The following is a 17499-nucleotide window of genomic DNA, read 5'->3' as shown; positions in this document are numbered from 1 at the left end:
TCATTCCTCTTGGTCTGATATCTAGGGGTAGAATTTTTTTTGAAAATCACTTATATGAGATTAAGAAGTGTATTCATATGTAACCATTTCTAAGTGCTATTTTGGCTTATATGTAGGTAACCTTTGCAAAGTGGGGGTTTTCCAAACACTGCCTGAAAAGCATTCTGTTTCTAGGTTCTGCACCAGATGCTTTGATAATAGATATGTTAAGTAATATCCGCCCAAATAAACATTTCCCATTTTATAACTGAGATGTTTGTTGTTGTAATGAGCAATACGATCATCTTCCACATTTGTTTAAAAACCTCATTAAATTCTGCTTGCTTTTAAAAATTTTTCTCTTCAGTTTGCATTTATAATCCATGTTCTTTCAAGGTTTGGTAGTTATTTCTGGGTCTGTAAGGGTTGCTAAGGGATGCTGAAATGCCACTTGTGGGCAGAGAACAGGAGCTCTAGCTTCAAAAAGCAAAGAGATAATAATAGTGAAAGGATTATTGATTAGGAAAAGATAATACAAGCCTTATGCTAACAAACACAGATGGACTATGGTCTCTAATTTTGTCTGTTTGGGCTTCTTGCCTGCATAAAGTCAAGATGGCAAAAAAGACTTCTGAAGATAAGAGAGTTGTACTTTCTGAATAATTGTTTCAGCAGCAGGCTATAGAAAAGAGCAATAGCAATTTGTTTTTCTCCTCAACCCCTTAAACTGCAGCTGGAGCTATAAAGGTTTAGTTTAGTTTAATATGGACCCTAAAGATTCAGGTTATTATTTTTTTCTTCTTTTAGGGCCGCACCTGCAGCTTATGGGGATTCCTGAACTAGGGGTTGAATCAGAGCTGCAGCTGCCGGCCTGTACTACAGCTCCAGCAATGCCAGATTTGAGCCGCATCTGCAACCTACCCCACAGCTCATGGCAATGCTGGATACATAACCCACTGAGTGAGGCAGGGGATTGAACCTGTATCCTCATGGATACTAGTCGGGGTCTTAACCTGCTGAGCCACAATGGGAATGCCAAAATTCAGGGTTTGAAAGAAATAGAAAGGAAAATTGAAGAATGAGAAAGGTGCAATTTTTTTTTTTTTTTTTTGGTTCTGACCACAACATGTGGAGGTTCCTGAACCAGGGATCGAACCTGTACCACAGCAATGACGCAAGCCCCAGCAGTGGCAATGCCAGATCCTTAACCTGCTGTGCCACAGGGGAATTCCTATACCTAGGTTTTTCTTTCTTCAGTTACAGGCTAATACTAAAGGGCCATGTGACATAGAGGAAAGAATTTGCCACTCGACATTAGGAGGTGTAGGTTAAGGATCTTCCTTTTCTGTTTATGAGTTGTGTGACTTTATTTTGTTGTTGTTATTGTCTTTTTGTCTTTTCTAAGGCTGTACCTGCGGCATATGGAGGTTCCCAGGCTGGGGGTCTAATTGGAACTACAGCTGTTGACCTACACCACAGCCACAGCAATGCAGGATCTGAGCCTCATCTCGGACCTACATCATAGCTCATGGCAACACTGGATCCTTAACCCACTGAGCAAGGCCAGTGGATTTTTTAACCACTATGCCACGACAGGAACGCCTATGAGTCTTGGGACTTTTGGTCAGAGGTGTTACCTTCTCTGTGAGATGAGGAATATAATTCATACTCATTTCACAGAATTGTTTTGGAAGTCAAATGAAATAATCAAATGAAATACCTGTGAAAGTGTTTTTATAGGTGACAGAATACATTGTGAGAGTAAAGCATTGGATTTTGCTTATGAATATTATGAATGTTATATAACTAGTTAATAAATAGTTCTGTTACACAGAAAATTTGATCCAAAATGTGCTTATCTCATTTTAACTCCATCCATAAGAACTAAAATCTGTGTACTATGACCGCTCATGAGAATAATCCCATAATCCACAACCACATATCCCTGCAACCAAGTCATTGCAATAGATGGTTTAATTACCAATAAAGTAGCTCGGAAGAAATGCAGTTGACTGACTGTTGGATTTGCAGTGTGATGCCAAATTTCACATGACTTTTATGCTTCGGCCTAAGAGCTGCTTTCAGAGACTCATTCCTCTCTTGCAAGAACTAAACTGGCAGCCGGGTTGCACTGCCATCCCATAACTACCAGAGTCCACTTGTGCCATGGGCTGTTTTATCAGTGCTTGGACTGATACCCGTCTTAAATTATATATAAATATATAAATAACATAGATCCATATTACATATGCAACTGTTAATGTGAAGTCATGTTGACATGTTGTGCAACATTGATCAGACATAAAACTGTGGATAAAATTTGATACAGGTCATTGTCTAACAAACATTGAGTGTTAAGTGCAAGGCGGTATCCTGTAGGCCTTGGGCACAGCCCTGAATCAAGCCTACTACCCTCATGGGCTTCCTAGTTCAGTAGGGAAGGGCACATAAAAAATAATCGCACAGTTGATTTTTTTAAATGATTTTTATTTTTCCATTATAGTTGGTTTCAGTGTTCTGTCAGTTTTTGCTGTACAGCAAAGTGACCCAGTCACACATATATATGTACATTCTTTTTTTCATATTATCCTCCATCATGCTCCATGACAAGTGACTAGATATAGTTCCCAGTGTTATACAGCAGAATCTCATTGCTTATCCATTCCAAAGGCAATAGTTTGCATCTATTAACCCCAGACTCCCAGTCTGTCCCACTCCCGTCTCCCTCCCCCTTGGCAACCACAAGTCTGTTCTCCAAGTCCACGACTTTCTTTTCTGATCATATGGTTGATTAATCACCATGGCATATGGAAGTTCCCAGGCTAGGGGTCAGATCAGAGCTTCAGCTGCTGGCCTACACCACAGCCATAGCAACACCAAATCTGAGCCACATCTGCGACCTACACCACAGTTCACAGCAATGCCGGATACTCAACCCACTGGGTGAGTCCAGGGATTGAACCTTCGTCCTCATGGGTACTATTCAGGTTCGTTACCACTGATCCACAGCAGGAACTCTGCGAGGCACTTTAAACGTGACCTCCACCATGAGGGTATTGGAATAGGGGGTGGCGTGATTGATCTGGTTGAGGCTGTTAACAGGTGCTTTGGACACCTGTCTGGAGAATGGGTTGAAGTGGGTAGAGGATGTGGCAGAGAGAAGAAAAAATGGGAAGTTATTGCAAGAGTCCTACAATTTGGTGCGTTAGAATATGGTCTGCACTGATTTTTGCAAACTTTTTTTCATTTCGGTTTGATGTCACCAAAGTTATGGTCCCCCAAAATCTCATTAGAAAGTTCAGAACTTTTTCTTTCCCAGCTGTTGAAAACTTGGTTTCAAAGGCTCACGAACTTATTCACATCTAAAATAAATTTTCGTTTTTTAGCCTTAAGCTTATGAAGAATCGCCTCGGGTTACCTTCTTAGTTTTCCTGATTCTGTGAAAAGTCTATATGAGCCTATTAATTTTTTATTTTTGTCATGCAATGAGGAAGAAAGAAATCATAGAAGTGGAGCATATAGGAAATACAGTAAATAGTCCATTTGTCTTGAATCCAAAATAAATATTCCTCTGCAAAAGTGACTTTCCTCTTGAAAAATGCTGGATGAGCTGGCCATCACTGAACTTAAATGTACTTTTTCTCTTAGCCAATTTCTTAGCAGCTTGTGGCTTTTACAAGAATTTGGAATGATAAGGATCTTAACTTCTTAGCTTAAAATGGTGTGTTCTGAATATCATTTTAAAATGGAAAACCTCCCAGATCCTTATTTCCTTATGCCAAAACCTTGAGATTTTCTATGATTTTTTTTGTATGACCTGAGTCCACATTTCCTTTTTTTTTTTTTTTTTAATTGTCTTTTTGCCTTTTCCAGGGCCACTCCTGTGGCATATGGAGGAGGTTCCCAGGCTAGGAGTCTAATCAGAGCTGTAGCCACCGGCCTACGCCAGAGTCACAGCAACCGGGGACCCAAGCCACATCTTCGACTTACACCACAGCTCACGGCAACGCCGGATCCTTAACCCACTGAGGCAAGGCCAGGGATGGAACCCGCAACCTCATAGTTCCTAGTGGGATTTGTTAACCACTGCGCCACGACGGGAACTCCTGAGTCCATATTTCTTATTTAAAACTCCAAATTCCTTTAATATCCCTGGTCTTCTGTGCAGACTCAACGACATAGAGTTCTCAAACTTGAGAGTATTTTTTCTTTAATTCCTCAGGTCTGAGTTTATACCTAATGGCGAAAGTCTTGGGAAGGGTGGTCTTGTAGGCAGAGGGTAGTCGTGGACCAGCCACAGCAGCATCTCTGAGGAGTTTGTGTGAAATGCAGAATCTGGAATCCCACCTCACCCCCACCTCCACTCCCAGACCTGCCGAATTTGCCTTCTAACGAGATCCCCAGGTGATTTCTGTGTTTCATCCAGTCCTTAACCCCCTACAATCTGATCTTTGCCTCTTTCTCTTCTTTTCATTCTACTAAATCTGTTCTGACCGTAGCTGCCAATGTCCTTCTAGTGAACGTGCCGCATTGGGAACATTGCCGCGCGTGTTTGAACAAGAGTTTTCGATAGAGACCCAGTGCTTTATCTCTGTTTACTTTTGTTCACAATGAGCATGTCCATTGTTGGTGCCAACAATGCTTCCTTCCATTTAGGTGTGGTGTCTAGAGATGATCTTGCTCAGTGCTGACTACAACTTTCTTCCAAAATGTTCTGCTTTGCCTGGATATTATTCTTTCTGATTTTCCTTCTATTTCTGGCTGCTCTTTCTCCATCTCCTTAAGCTCATCTCTCTCTACCTATCCAGTAAAATGTTTGGGTGTCTGTGCTAAGTTCTGTCTCACTTTACACCCATACCTCTCTTGATGAGGTCACCAATTCCTGTAACTTCATCACTCATGCATTCAAAAAATATTGAGACCTACACTGGTGCCAAGCATTCCACAAGGAGCTTGAGAAGCAGGCATACGTTCCTGCCTTTGAGGAGGCAGATAAGAGAACAGATGGTTTCACTTGAGTTTGCTGTGATATAAGCAGAGTGTGCTCTGGAAACACAAAGATGTGCTTTTGTGGAGGACTCTGGGAAGGCTTTCGGGAGGAAATGTTTAGATTGCTTTAGATTTAGGCTGTTTCCCCTTGAATGTTTTAGAGGCATTTTATACTCAATATATTTATAATAATTCCAAAAGTAAACAACTTTGATTTTTCATTCTCAATTATCTACTGTATCAGTCAGGGCAGGATCTGCTATACTGCATAACAAAAGTAATAATAATAACTAGTGGGGTGGGGGGCTGGCCACACTCCTGACATATGGAAGTTCTGGGGCCAGAGATCGAATCCAAGCCATAGCTGCCATAGCCACAGCAACACTGGATCCTTAACCCCCTGTGCCACAGCAGGAACTTGTTTAAAAACAGCAAAGATCAGTTTCTCACTCATGCAAGATGGCAAGGGGGGAGAGTTCCCCTTGTGGCTCAGTGGTAACGAATCTGACTAGTATCCATGAAAACTAGGGTTTGATCCCTGGCCCTGCTCAGTGGGTTAAGGATCTGGCATTGCTGTGAGCTTGGGTGTAGGTCACAGACACAGCTTGGATCTGGCATTGCTGTGGCTGTGGCTAGCAGTTGCAGCTCCGATTCTACCCCTAGCCTGGGAACTTCCATATGCCGTGGGTGTGGCCCTAAAAAGACAAAACAAACCAACAAAAGATGGCAAGGGGGGTTGTTTGTGCTTTTTTAGGTCATTCAGAGACTAAATTGATGGACCAGCCATCTTTTTTTTTTTTTTTTTTGGTCTTTTTAAGGCCACATCCACGGCATATAGAAGTTTCCAGGCTATGGGTCAAATTGCAGCTGTAGCCACCGGCCTATGCCACAGCCACACCATATCTGAGCCGCAGCTGCAACCTACACCACAGCTCATGGCAACAGCAGATCCTTAACCCACTGAGCGAGGCCAAGGATCAAACCTGCGTCCTCATGGATGCTAGTCAGATTCTTTTCCACTGAGCCACAATGGGAACTCCCAGCCATCATCTTGAACCCTTGTGGTTATTATGCCAGAGAAAAAGAAAAAGAGCACTGGAGGTTCTTTCTTTTCTTTTCTTTTCTTTTTTTTCTTTTTCTTTTTTAGCCGTGCCATGGCATACAGAAGTTCTGGGCCATGGATCAAACCTGAACCACCAAAGTGACAATGCCTAGTCCTTAACTGCTAGGCCACCAGGGAACTCCCTTGCAGTTCTTTTTAACAAGTATATGATGCAATATCACTGATTATAATCACAACACTGTACATTCGATCCCCCGAACTTATTCATCTTATAACTAGATGTTTGTACCCTTTGACCAGCATCAAAGATGTCAAGAGACAGAGAATGAAGTCAGAAAATCTAACCCCAGTATGTACCCTAGTGGAATGGGAAAGAATTGGAAATATTTAATGACTAGCACTAACGAATACCACCCTATCTGGGTAATTATCTTCATTTACCCAGTAATTCACACCAGAAACCTTGAAGGGACCTCTGACTCTTTCTGTTATGCTCTCACAATTTTGCCTCTGAAAGCTCTCTCCCACATGTCTCCTTGGTTTTCACTGCTTTTGCCTTGGGTCAGGCCTTTCTCTTTTCCCACTTTGGACTATAGGGGTAGCATTCTAACTGTCCGCTAGACTTAGCCCCTTTTAAGCATCACCCTGTGGCCAGAGTGATCTTTCTAGCATTGCATCCCATTTAAGGCCAAGTCGTTATGCTGTCAGCCACACTGGAGGGGACATCCTCCACCCCATTTAAGACCCTTCCAAAATTCTCTGTCTCAGTAAGATCAGCTCCAAACCTTTAACAGGAATACCCTTCATAATCTGGTTTCCACTTTGTTTCATTGGCCAGTCCTCCAGGTACTAGCCATGTTTAATTACTTGCTACTCAGCTTTTGCATATTTCCCCCCTTTATTCTATGTAGAAAGTTCTCCATGCCCTATCACCACAACTCCCACTTCCCCACAAATGCTTGGCTCAGACCTAGAAAATCCCTCATCATTGTTTAAAGATTCACTTCAAGGATCATTCTCCCCCAAGAAACCTTTCCTGACTTCCTCAAAAGGAAGGACAGCTCCTTCTCTAATTTTTATCACCAGGCTGTCCTACCCATATCATTCTCAAAGCATTTGTAGCCTGGCCTGTATTTTTAGGCCACATGCCTTTCTCCCTCAACTAATCTATAAACATCTTGATGATAAGAACCCCTTACTAAATTATGTAATTGACTCTCTGTAGAGAGTAAATGCATCGTTCCTGGCACACAGAAAATGCAAAGTTAGAGGTACTGTTGTGGCTCCAGCAGTTAGGGAACCCGACTAATATCCATGAGGATGCGGGTTTGATCCCTGGCCTTGCTGACTGGGGTGGGGATCCGACGTTGCTGTGAGCTGTGGTGTAGGTCGCAGACTTGGCTCAGATCCAGCGTTGCTGTAACTGTGGTGTAGGCTGGAAGCTGTAGTTCCAATTTGACCCCTAGCCTGGGAACTTCCACATGCTGCTGGAGCAGCCCTAAAAAGACCAAAAAAAAAAAAAAAAAAAAAAAAAGAAAGAAAGAAAACAGTAAAAAAGACAATGCAAAGTTAAATGTGTTACCATGTGGCTAGAGATAGAAAGATGAAGAATTAATTTCAAACTCACATCATAGGAAAATAAAATCGTTTACATGCATAGGATGGTAGATTTTTTTAAACTTGTCCAAAGTGAGAAGCGGATGTGGATGTGTGTGGGTATGTGTGTATGTGTCACATCCCAACTGAATTCTTGGGTTAAATAACTCTTACAAGCTTCAGTTTCCTTCTCTCTGAAACTTGCTAAAGAAGAGCATCAGTTTCATAGGATCGTTGGAAGGCTAACTCAGTAGATGCCCAGAATGAGGATCTGAGTAAGATGCCTGTGTTAGTTTCCTATGGAGCTATTACAACTTGGTAGCTAAAAGCAACACAAATATAGGACCTTTGAGTTATGGAGGTCAGGAATCCAAAATAGATCTCAGTGGGCTAAAATTATGTTGGTAGTTCTGGATTTCTTCCAGAGACCCTAGGGGCAACTTGCTTTCTGACTTTTCCATCTTCTAGATCCTTCCTGCATTTCTTGGCTTGTGGTCCCTTTCCATCTTCAAAATAAGTAGTGGCCCATTGAGTCTTTTATCATTCTGTGTAGCTCAGACACATCCAGGGACTATGGTGGGCTGACCTGAATAATCCAGGATAATTTCCCTGTCTCAGATTCCTAAATTTATATCTGCGGCATCCCTTTGCCATGTAAGGTATATAAAGTAACCCAATTCACAGGTTCTGATAATCGGGATGTGGATGTCTCTGGGGGAGGGGGTCATTATTTTGCCTACCGCCTTATTTTGCTCAACCCACTCCTTCTAAGTGGTCAGTGATGCTTGGCCATTATTATTGGAATTACAGACTTGTTTCTTAAACATTGTTAAATAGAACTATTATGTCTAAAACACTTTCAAGCAGTACAACCTTGATACAATGTGGCCTTCTATTAATAACTTAGCAGGAAAGAGCCACAGTTCTTTCACACCAAAAGTGGGTTAAGTGAGATTCCCTTTTGAAAACTTCCTTAGCATTTTATTTTGCTGGGATGCACTAGAGTCAAAGGAAATTGGCATTTATTTGAAAGTACCTTAGCGGCCCTAAGGAAGACAATTTTACTTTCATTACTATTACTGTGTAGTTATGACTAACAGTTATTGAGGACTTACTCTGTGCCAGGCACCATTCCAAAGTTCCAGGGGTAGTAAGTAGGAGGGATGGGATTTAAACCCAGGTGGTCAGGCTGTAGAACCTGTACTTTTAACCACAACACTATAAAACTAGGAATGTGGGAAAGGACGGGGCATCACTAGAAGAACGAGTACTCTGCTTTTGGCTAATGACTTTCTGTGTTTTTATGGCTCATTGTGGTGTAGCTGGACAGTGTTTAGTCTTACTGAACTCTATTTTTTTTTGTGCTTTTTATTAAAAAAAATGCATTAATAGAGGGCCAACTGTGAGTTGACAGTTGATCAGTTTCCAGAGATGCTTGAAAAACAAATTGCCTAGTGAGTTCAGGCTTTTAAAGACAGGTCTTTTAAGTTTGTTGTCTCTGTTTGTCTTCCTCTCAAAAATATAGTGTAGGGAGATTGATTACAGCAGCTATCATTCATATACCATGTGTTATCTTTCTAATTCTGCCAACTCTGATATGTAGAGTTTAAGAGCAAGGAGGCTGCCTGTTTTTTTTGTTTTTGTTTTTCCCCCACAAGGAAGTTGTTATCCAAGTCAGTGTTTCCTGAAAAAGTCAGTGTTGAAAGAATATTTTAAATTAAACAGATACCATTAACACTGCTACCACTGTGGTTGGGTGAAAAAGACAAAGGACAGATTATTGATAAGACTAATCTTAACAAACAAAACGTGAAGAACAACCTTTGAAACATTTTGTATGATAACAAACTCCCTTTAAATGAATTGCTCAAGGATATAACTGAGGAACTGGCATTTGCTCAAAGTGTGTTGAGCTGGATGCTGACTTGAGTGTGGTAAGTAAATGGACTTTATGGGCCTCATATAGTCATTACAGCCACATCAGTGGAAATAACAGGAGATCACTTTATGCCAAAATTAATAAAGAAGAGCGCAACTAATGAAAAATAAAATTATATCAAATTAATGACTCAATTTTTCTGGATGAATGAAATACGTATTATACAGTAATGAAGTCTATCATGTACATTTATATTGATCTAGGATATGCAGATCATTTTGAAAAGCAAAAACAATTGAATGAAGGCTTTCATTTCACCTGTTGCATTTCATATTTACTCATAATCACGCAGATGGTTCAGAGAATGTGTTACCTGTACCACATGGTCGTGATTTAGCTTTTATAGTCCACTGTTTTATTTGGAATCCTTTGGCAGATGAAACAGTTGACCTTAGTTAGCTAGAAAACAGCTGCTTTTCTATTTTGATTTGTCGTTAATGTTTTCCAAGTGTCAAGCACATGCAGTGAAATTTTTTCCAGAGACTGATATTAAACATTTTATTTATATTTCTTTTATTTTTAATGGTCCATGGACTGTTGGGAAAAGTGAGAGCCAATTAGAGCATTCACTGTAAATACTTTTTTGGGAAAAAAATATCTCCCTTGGGTATTTCTATAATGGATCAATATGACATGCATTTATTTTAGTGGCATACTCACCTAGAGTGCTGTATTCTGGAAACAGTATATTTATTTTGACTGAGTTAAAAATACATGATCTCTTTCAATGTTTTCAAATTTTCTGCCTAGGAGTTCCTGTCATGGCTCAGTGGAAATGATCTGACTAGCATCCATGAGGATGCAGGTTTGATCCCTGGCCTCGATCAGTGGGTTAAGGATCCGGCATTGCCAGGAGCTGTGGTGTAGGTTGCAGATGCAACTTGGATCTGGTGTTGCTGTGGCTGTGGTGTAGGCCAGCAGCTACAGCTCTGATTCAACCTCTAGCCTGGGAACCTCCATATGCTGAGGATGTGGCCCTAAAAAAAAAAAAAAAAAAAAAAAAAAAAAAAAAAAAAATTCTGCCTAAAGCCAAAGCTAAGTGATTTCTAATAATCTTGAGTTGGACTCTTTTATTTTGTCCATGAATAAACACCTTGAGAAAGTGGCCATGTGGTAGTCTTACTTTAATGCCTATTTCTTATAATCATATTTTATTGCTTGCTTCTGGTCAAAGATGAAGATAATTTAGTTTCTTCTTTGCTGGAATTAAATTTGGGAGGTTTCTCTAAGTCTCTTTTTAAATTTATTTCTCATTTATTTATTTATTTTGCTTTTTAGGGCCTTATGTGTGGTATATAGAAGTTCCCAGGCTAGGGGTCGAACTGGAGCTACGGCTGCCAGCCTACACCACAGCCACAGCAATACCAGATCCGAGCCTAGTCTGCGACCTATACCACAGCTCACAGCGATGCTGGATCCTTAACCCACTGAGTGGGGCCAGGGATCGAACCCACATCCTTATGGATACTAGTTGGGTTCTTTTTGGCTGAGCCACACGGAAACTCCAACTTTCTTTAGATCTTGGTAAATATTTGAGCTCTTATTATCTGCTATGTGTAGTTCACTGAAATTTCACGCAAAATGTGGAGAAATATAAGACTGGAGGTCGGTGGGCATTCTTGTCCTTGTGAAAGATAGATATGGATAGCTTGTGCCCTGGCTACTGAGCAGCATAAAATAATGTGCAAAGTTGAAGAATGAGAAAGTAGGAAGGAAATGCTATAAGATTCACCACAATTTTTTTTTTTTTGGTCTTTTCTAGGGCTGCACCTGCAGCATATAGAGGTTCCCAGGCTAGGGGTCCAGTCGGAGCTGTAGCCACCAGCCAATGCCAGAGCCACAGCAACACCAGATCCGAGCTGAGTCTGCAACCTACACCACAGCTCATGGCAATGCCGGATCCCTAATCCACTGATGAGGCCAGGGATTGAACCGCAACCTCATGGTTCCTAGTCAGATTCGTTAACCACTGGGCCACAGCGGGAACTCCAGATTCACCATATTTTATTTGTGTTGAGTCCCAGGTGAGGTAGAATTACCCTACATTCTCTGGGCCCTAGGAAACCTGGATGGGAAACTCAGTTTCTAAACTTTTAGATCATGAGATGCAATTGTCGCTTTGCAGGGTTATGTGAATTTCCTGTAGAAGAAACTGTTGGTTTTCCCAAGAAGCTGGTGGCTTTGCTGGCCATCATCTTTCTGTTTGTGTTTGCCTGGGAAAGTAGCTCGAGAGTTTTCCTAGTTTGTTTTTTTTTTTTTTTTCCAAATAAATACTTCTAGTAATTTTTATAAGTATCTTTTTTTGGTCTTTCAGGAACACTGAAAAAAGCCTATTTTAAATCAAATGGGAGTGAACCTTTGGTCACTGATGGTGAAGTCCACGTGTCTGACGGTATTCTTCCAAATACAGTTCCTAATGAGAGCACTGGGGTATCTGCTGTCCGTCCCACCCCACACATTCCAGCCTGGACGACAGATGCTGCTTTCCCAGGGGACCGAAATCACAGGAACACAAGTAAGTCTGAAGGTGCTGAGTGCTCGGGCCCTTTAATGTCTGGGGAGCCCACAGGTAGATTTTTCAGTGTAGCAACTGATCCTCTTAATTCACAACCACTTACTGGTCACACAGGAAAACTCTGCTCCCTTATCTGGCAAGCTGAGCCAAGTGTCTTATTCCTAAACATAAAATGCCATCAGCTCAGCCATGGAGATCAGGACAGGAGGAAGAAATAAAAAAAAAAACGTAGAGACGACATTCAGTGTGTCTGAGGCATAGTATTTATGCTGCTTGCCCCAGTATTATTGGTATTGATTTTATGGTGGTTCATCTCTGAAAGTTTGTGCTTCTGTTTTTAAGTTTTAAGTTACTTATTTTTAGATGATTAAATTAATAAGTAAATTAGGTTCCCTCTGTTGTTAGTGTCTTCTGGCTTGGTACTTTTGCCGTTAGGTATCTTTGCCTTAGATATCTTTGCTGCAAGCATCTCTGCCTCATAATTATCCAACTGTAAGGCAGTTTTGTCATAAGAGATAAAACAATGAAAAATACAAGAGGGACATTTAAAATGACATACTGGAACATGAGAAATGAATTAAAAAATTTAAAAGATTTTATCGCTAAATACAACATCTTTGAATACACTTAAAATGTGTGTAGATTCATGGCAACACTGCACCAATAACTGATTATATTTTGTGAATTGTGCCTTGTCTTCCAAGTCTTCTGTTTATAGTATTTTTATACTTTTTTTTTTGCTTCTTCATTCATCTCCTTATTTAGCACTGCACTTTTTCTTTTTTGCTAAAATTTCTTCCTTCATTAAGAGAGGTACCAGTTTCCAAAAACTAGGATGCATATTTGTGCCTGAGTTTCGTATCGTGTTGTGAAAACCTTCCACATTGGTGTTTGTTCTTGGCATATCATCACAATCCACTGATAGACTTTCCAAAGTTCTATGGAAAATGTGGGTTCAACTCTGCACCTTTGAGGTCCTCAGCCTCCATCTCCTCCAGCGTAGTGTTTTTCAAAATAAAAAACCAGCTAGGGGCAAATCATATCATCCGTTAGCTCAATAAAGCCATCAATAACTTACCTAATTGGAAGAAACGCTAACACATTTCAACCCACTGGAAATCAAACTGTCCACCCATCCATACTGTCTACCAGTTCATTTATCTTTCATTGCAAATTTGCCTTACAGTCATTTATGTGGTGAAAACGTTTGAGATGGGGAAGACTGCAGAGAGAATACTGGATGTGCAGTTTTATAATCAAATGCCAAGGGATTTAACAGGAGTTCTCCCCTCATTTTTTTTTTTTTTCCCAGGGATCTTTGAATTCTTCCTCATTTCTCTGTTTTACTGACTGTGCAATTTATTTTGCTTGTTGGTGACTGGCACATTATCAGGCTTTGAGGAAATTGGCATGTGCAAAACTCCTGTTTGAGGAGAAATGGGGGGATTTTTCAGTTACTCCAGAACAAGAGCTGGGGGAGACAGAGAAGATGGAAAGTGTAGGGATGGGTCTGCTTAGATGGCAGTAGGTGATGTACTCTGGATTGCGGCTCTGTGCCTCAGTACCCTTCTGATGTTTTAGTAAAGTAACTCAACTTCCAGAATGCTGGTGGGAGAAGATTAATGTGGAAAGGGACCCAGTTAATGCTAATAAATCATAATCAGAGCACCGTCACTCTTAAGAGCTTTCTCTACCATTGTCTCCATTCTTACCTTCTACTTCGTAAAACAAGGTTATGTGATTGAAAATTACACAAAACCCACTATCCCTGGTTACTTCCTTATTTGTTCCTCCTTCTTTCATGAAAACCTACAAGGGGAAATCACATCTTTGGTCTAGGACAGAATATTTATTTTCATTCTGAGCCAGGAAGGTAAGGATTAAGGTGACTCTTAAGCTATCACAATATATCTTTGCTAGTGTCTCAAGAAAAGCAGCATTATTTTATTTCTCTAGCCCCAAAGAGAATGTTTGGATTCCATTGTTTTACGGACCACTGGTAGAATTAACTGTTTCTTATGCTTGGTGTTCACCAGCAACTCATATGGATTCATCTTCATTACCCACATACTACCAACCCAAATTAGGCCAAGTAAAATTTATTTTCCTCATGAGTTTAATTTTGAAATTTTTAATATTTTGGACATGCCTTAAACTCTTCATTATTCTTAAGGAGTGTTTTTCAACAGAGGGGCAGAAGTAATTTAAGCAAAAACTCCGTCCAGTTAATGTGGTTGCAATTACAGCAATTGTAATCTTCTTTTACAAAGTGGATTTGTCTTTATTTTGAAAGTTCTGTCATTTGTTAAGATTCAAATAGAGGTGACAAACATACACCCTGAAGAGTAAAGAAACATATGGTCCTTGTTGCTTAGTTTGGAAGTTTGCTAGGCATCTGTTTGACTCATTTTCTCGTACTAGGGCTGGAACGATGCTTGAGAATATGAATGTAATTTGACATGTAAAGGAAATCCAGGTGAAATTAGAATGATTAAATGGAGAAAGGTCAAAACCTTTGAATATGTGTCATTCTGTGTTGTTAATGTACTTGACAGTTAGCCTTGAGTTTTACCGTCTGACTACATAGACCCTCAATAGACTGTCTGTATTAATTAAAATTATTTATTGTAAGGGATTTGATCATTTTTCATGTACTTCAGTAATATTGCTAGCCTGTGAGTATAGAGCATTTGATAGTCTTCAGGGCATGTTTGACTATTTTTCCTGTGGCTTTTATGATTAACTGATGAGGTATGCAGGACAGGTAATATACACCATTTTTTCAAGGTGTGAAATTGAGGCTTAGAGAAATTAAGTTGACATATCCAATGTCACTTATTTACTAATCAGTAGACAGTATTCATCAGTAGTGGTACTAATCAGGAATTGGGATGCAGCTATTGTGACTCCTAGATCAGTGTTCTTCCAAGCATGTCATGCTTTCTTATTTAATTTCATTGCTATCTTTGCAGTAGCAGGAGCATTTCTGAGCAAATTTTAAGGTCTAGGAGAGTAGAGAAAGCACTCTGCCTTCTTTTTCTGTTTTATAGCCAGTGCTCAATAAAATATTTGTTGAATGAATAAATAAATGAACTACAGTCATTTCAACAATTTAATATCTGATCACATTTCTGCACTTTATTTAACCAGTGTTACTTATAGTATTTAATGTGTTTATTTAAAATATTTATTTAATACCTTGTATCTGTACTAACACCTAGCAGAGAATTTGTTTTTATTCCTTTTTAAAAAATAGTCTCTAATTAAAATGTTATTTTAAATTTCTGGCATATGTTAAAGCTATTTGAGTTCCCTTCAGTCCTAAAGTATAGTGGCGAGACTTTCTGTCCTGCCCAATATCCTAGGTAGAAAACCAAGGAGAGAATTCTAGTCAAAAGGCACCAGGAAATAGGCTTTCCTTAAGACATTTCCTCCTGGGAGTCCTTAATATCATGCCAAAGTATAGGATACTGCAGTTTGTAAAATCTTAACCAGACTACCTCCCAAATTACACTGTGTGGCAGAGCTGGGCTTTGTAAGTGTGAAATAGGCCTTATGTGACATCTGTTACATCTGGAGTTTCATTAGTTGCATTTTGAAAACCAGTTGTAATATGGAAAAGGAAAATGCCCATAGTTAAATTTCAATACTACATTTCAGTAAGGGTGTTTTTTTTTTTTAATTTATTTTTTTTTCCTTAGGTTGTGTTCTGTATTTGGGTTTTATTTTCATCCTGGCTTCTGATAAATATTTAAGCATAAAATGAATTTTAAGGAAAGGGAAAAACTCTTTGACTAACCAAGAGATTTTGGGTTAGAAGTGATATGGCACAAAATAAAATAACCTTGAAACTCTAATCAGGAATTAAAAGTGACAAGAGAGTCAGCTTATAAGCTGAAAGCATAAAGTGTTCTGTTCTCTCATTGTGTTCTTTGATGACCAGCTCCTAAATCTTCCATATCAGATGAGAATGCATCATACCTCTCATTCACTTAAAAAAAAAACTCTGAGATGTAATCCACATTCCATAAAATTTAACCTCTAATATATGTAATTCAGTATTTAAGAAAAAAAATTTTTTAGCTGTGTCCTTGGTATGTAGAAGTTCCCAGGCCAGGGATTAAACCCATGTCACAGCAGCAACCTGAGCTACTGCAGTGACAACACTGGATCTTTAATCTACTGTCCCACAAGGGACTTTCGGTATTTAAAAAGTGTATTCAGAGTTGTGCAGCAATCACCACTATTTAATTTTAGAACATTTTCATCACTGTAAAAAGAAATGCTGTATCCATTATTCCTCATTTCCTCTTTCCCTCAGCCTTTGTCCAAAACTAATCTACTTTCTGTCTCTATGGATTTGTCTGTTCTGAACATTTCATATAAAGGGCATCATACAATAAATATGTGGCTTTTGTGACTGGCTTCTCACATCTTTCTTGGATATGGACACAGCTTGGGCCTTCTAGATCCCAGGGAAAATGTCAAAGATTTTCAAAGGCCCTTTCAGACATCTTATTCCCTAGTTTTTCTTTTTAAGTGTTTAGGTCAGCCTCTTTTTTCTGCAAGATATCCTTGCCTCAGGTAACTGTAATGTTAAACAATTGCCACAGATTGATTTCAGCAAGCATCCCAGGGATTGAATTTTTTGTGTAGAGAAAGCTCTGAGATCAAATAAAGACAAGTCCTGAGAATGGATCCTTTCCAGGGAGCTTCCAGATAAGTTGAATGGTAGCAATTCTCTGGGAGTGGTTTTTTTGGGTGCTTCAAACCCATTTTCCCCCATCCTTGCCTCCTAGGTTGCTGTTTTTCATAGTTACCATGGTTGCAAGGGCATTGGTTTTCAAGGCTCCTGCAGAACGAAGGAGAGGGTGATGGGAATAGGGCAAGTATAAATGCTACAAAGCTCATAGTTCTCACTGTGGTTCAGCCATTTTTCCTGAAAAAATGTTCCTCTAATTGATACAAGCCTTTGGTTAAATTCCAAAGTTCTGAAAAATCTGATTTTGATACTTTTCCCAGTGTTTTTACTGTTTTTATGGAGGAACAGATTTTTGGAAGATCTTACTGTGCCATTCTAGAAGTGTTTTCTACCCTTCAATCACTTTTACCTTCCTTATTTACTCTATTGTTTCTTCTTTTTTTAATTTCTCCAACATTGGGAATTGATTTTTCTTTTTATAGTGAATAAATACGATCATATTATATATTATTTTAATTGGAAGACTTCCCCCCCTTTTTGCATAAATCATTTATTCTTCCTTTTGCATCATATTACCCTATTTCTCCCCAGAGTTAAACCATGTTAACAACATAGTGTGTATGATTTTATGGTTTTCTCCATGCTCATACAATTGTATATAAACATATATACACATACATGTATACAGAAGACCATGTTTACAGAGGTGTTTTGAG

The 17499-nt window shown here is 39.5% G+C and overlaps 1 protein-coding gene across 16 annotated transcripts in view; it reads left to right on the top strand.

The window, feature by feature from the left end:
- Positions 1 to 17499, top strand: part of CORIN (corin, serine peptidase) — a 297345-nt gene that overhangs the window by 38147 nt on the left and 241699 nt on the right. For all 16 annotated transcript variants that reach the window (XR_014812391.1, XR_014812392.1, XR_014812389.1 and 13 more), the window contains one exon: positions 11881 to 12081. Coding sequence is in view for 11 of the 16 variants with exons in the window: in XM_084971974.1 (XP_084828100.1) it covers positions 11881 to 12081 (201 nt within the window). In the remaining 5 variants the exon portion in view is untranslated. The remainder of the gene's footprint in view (positions 1 to 11880; positions 12082 to 17499) is intronic.

The sequence above is a fragment of the Sus scrofa genome, chromosome 8, assembly GCF_054392235.1.
Source record: "Sus scrofa isolate SSC_HxYL_T2T_F1_AM1 chromosome 8, Sscrofa_HxYL_maternal_Yorkshire_Landrace_v2.0, whole genome shotgun sequence".
NCBI lineage: Eukaryota > Metazoa > Chordata > Mammalia > Artiodactyla > Suidae > Sus > Sus scrofa.
The sequence above is the reverse complement of the archived record's forward strand: the minus strand, read 5'-3'. Positions and strand labels throughout refer to the sequence as shown.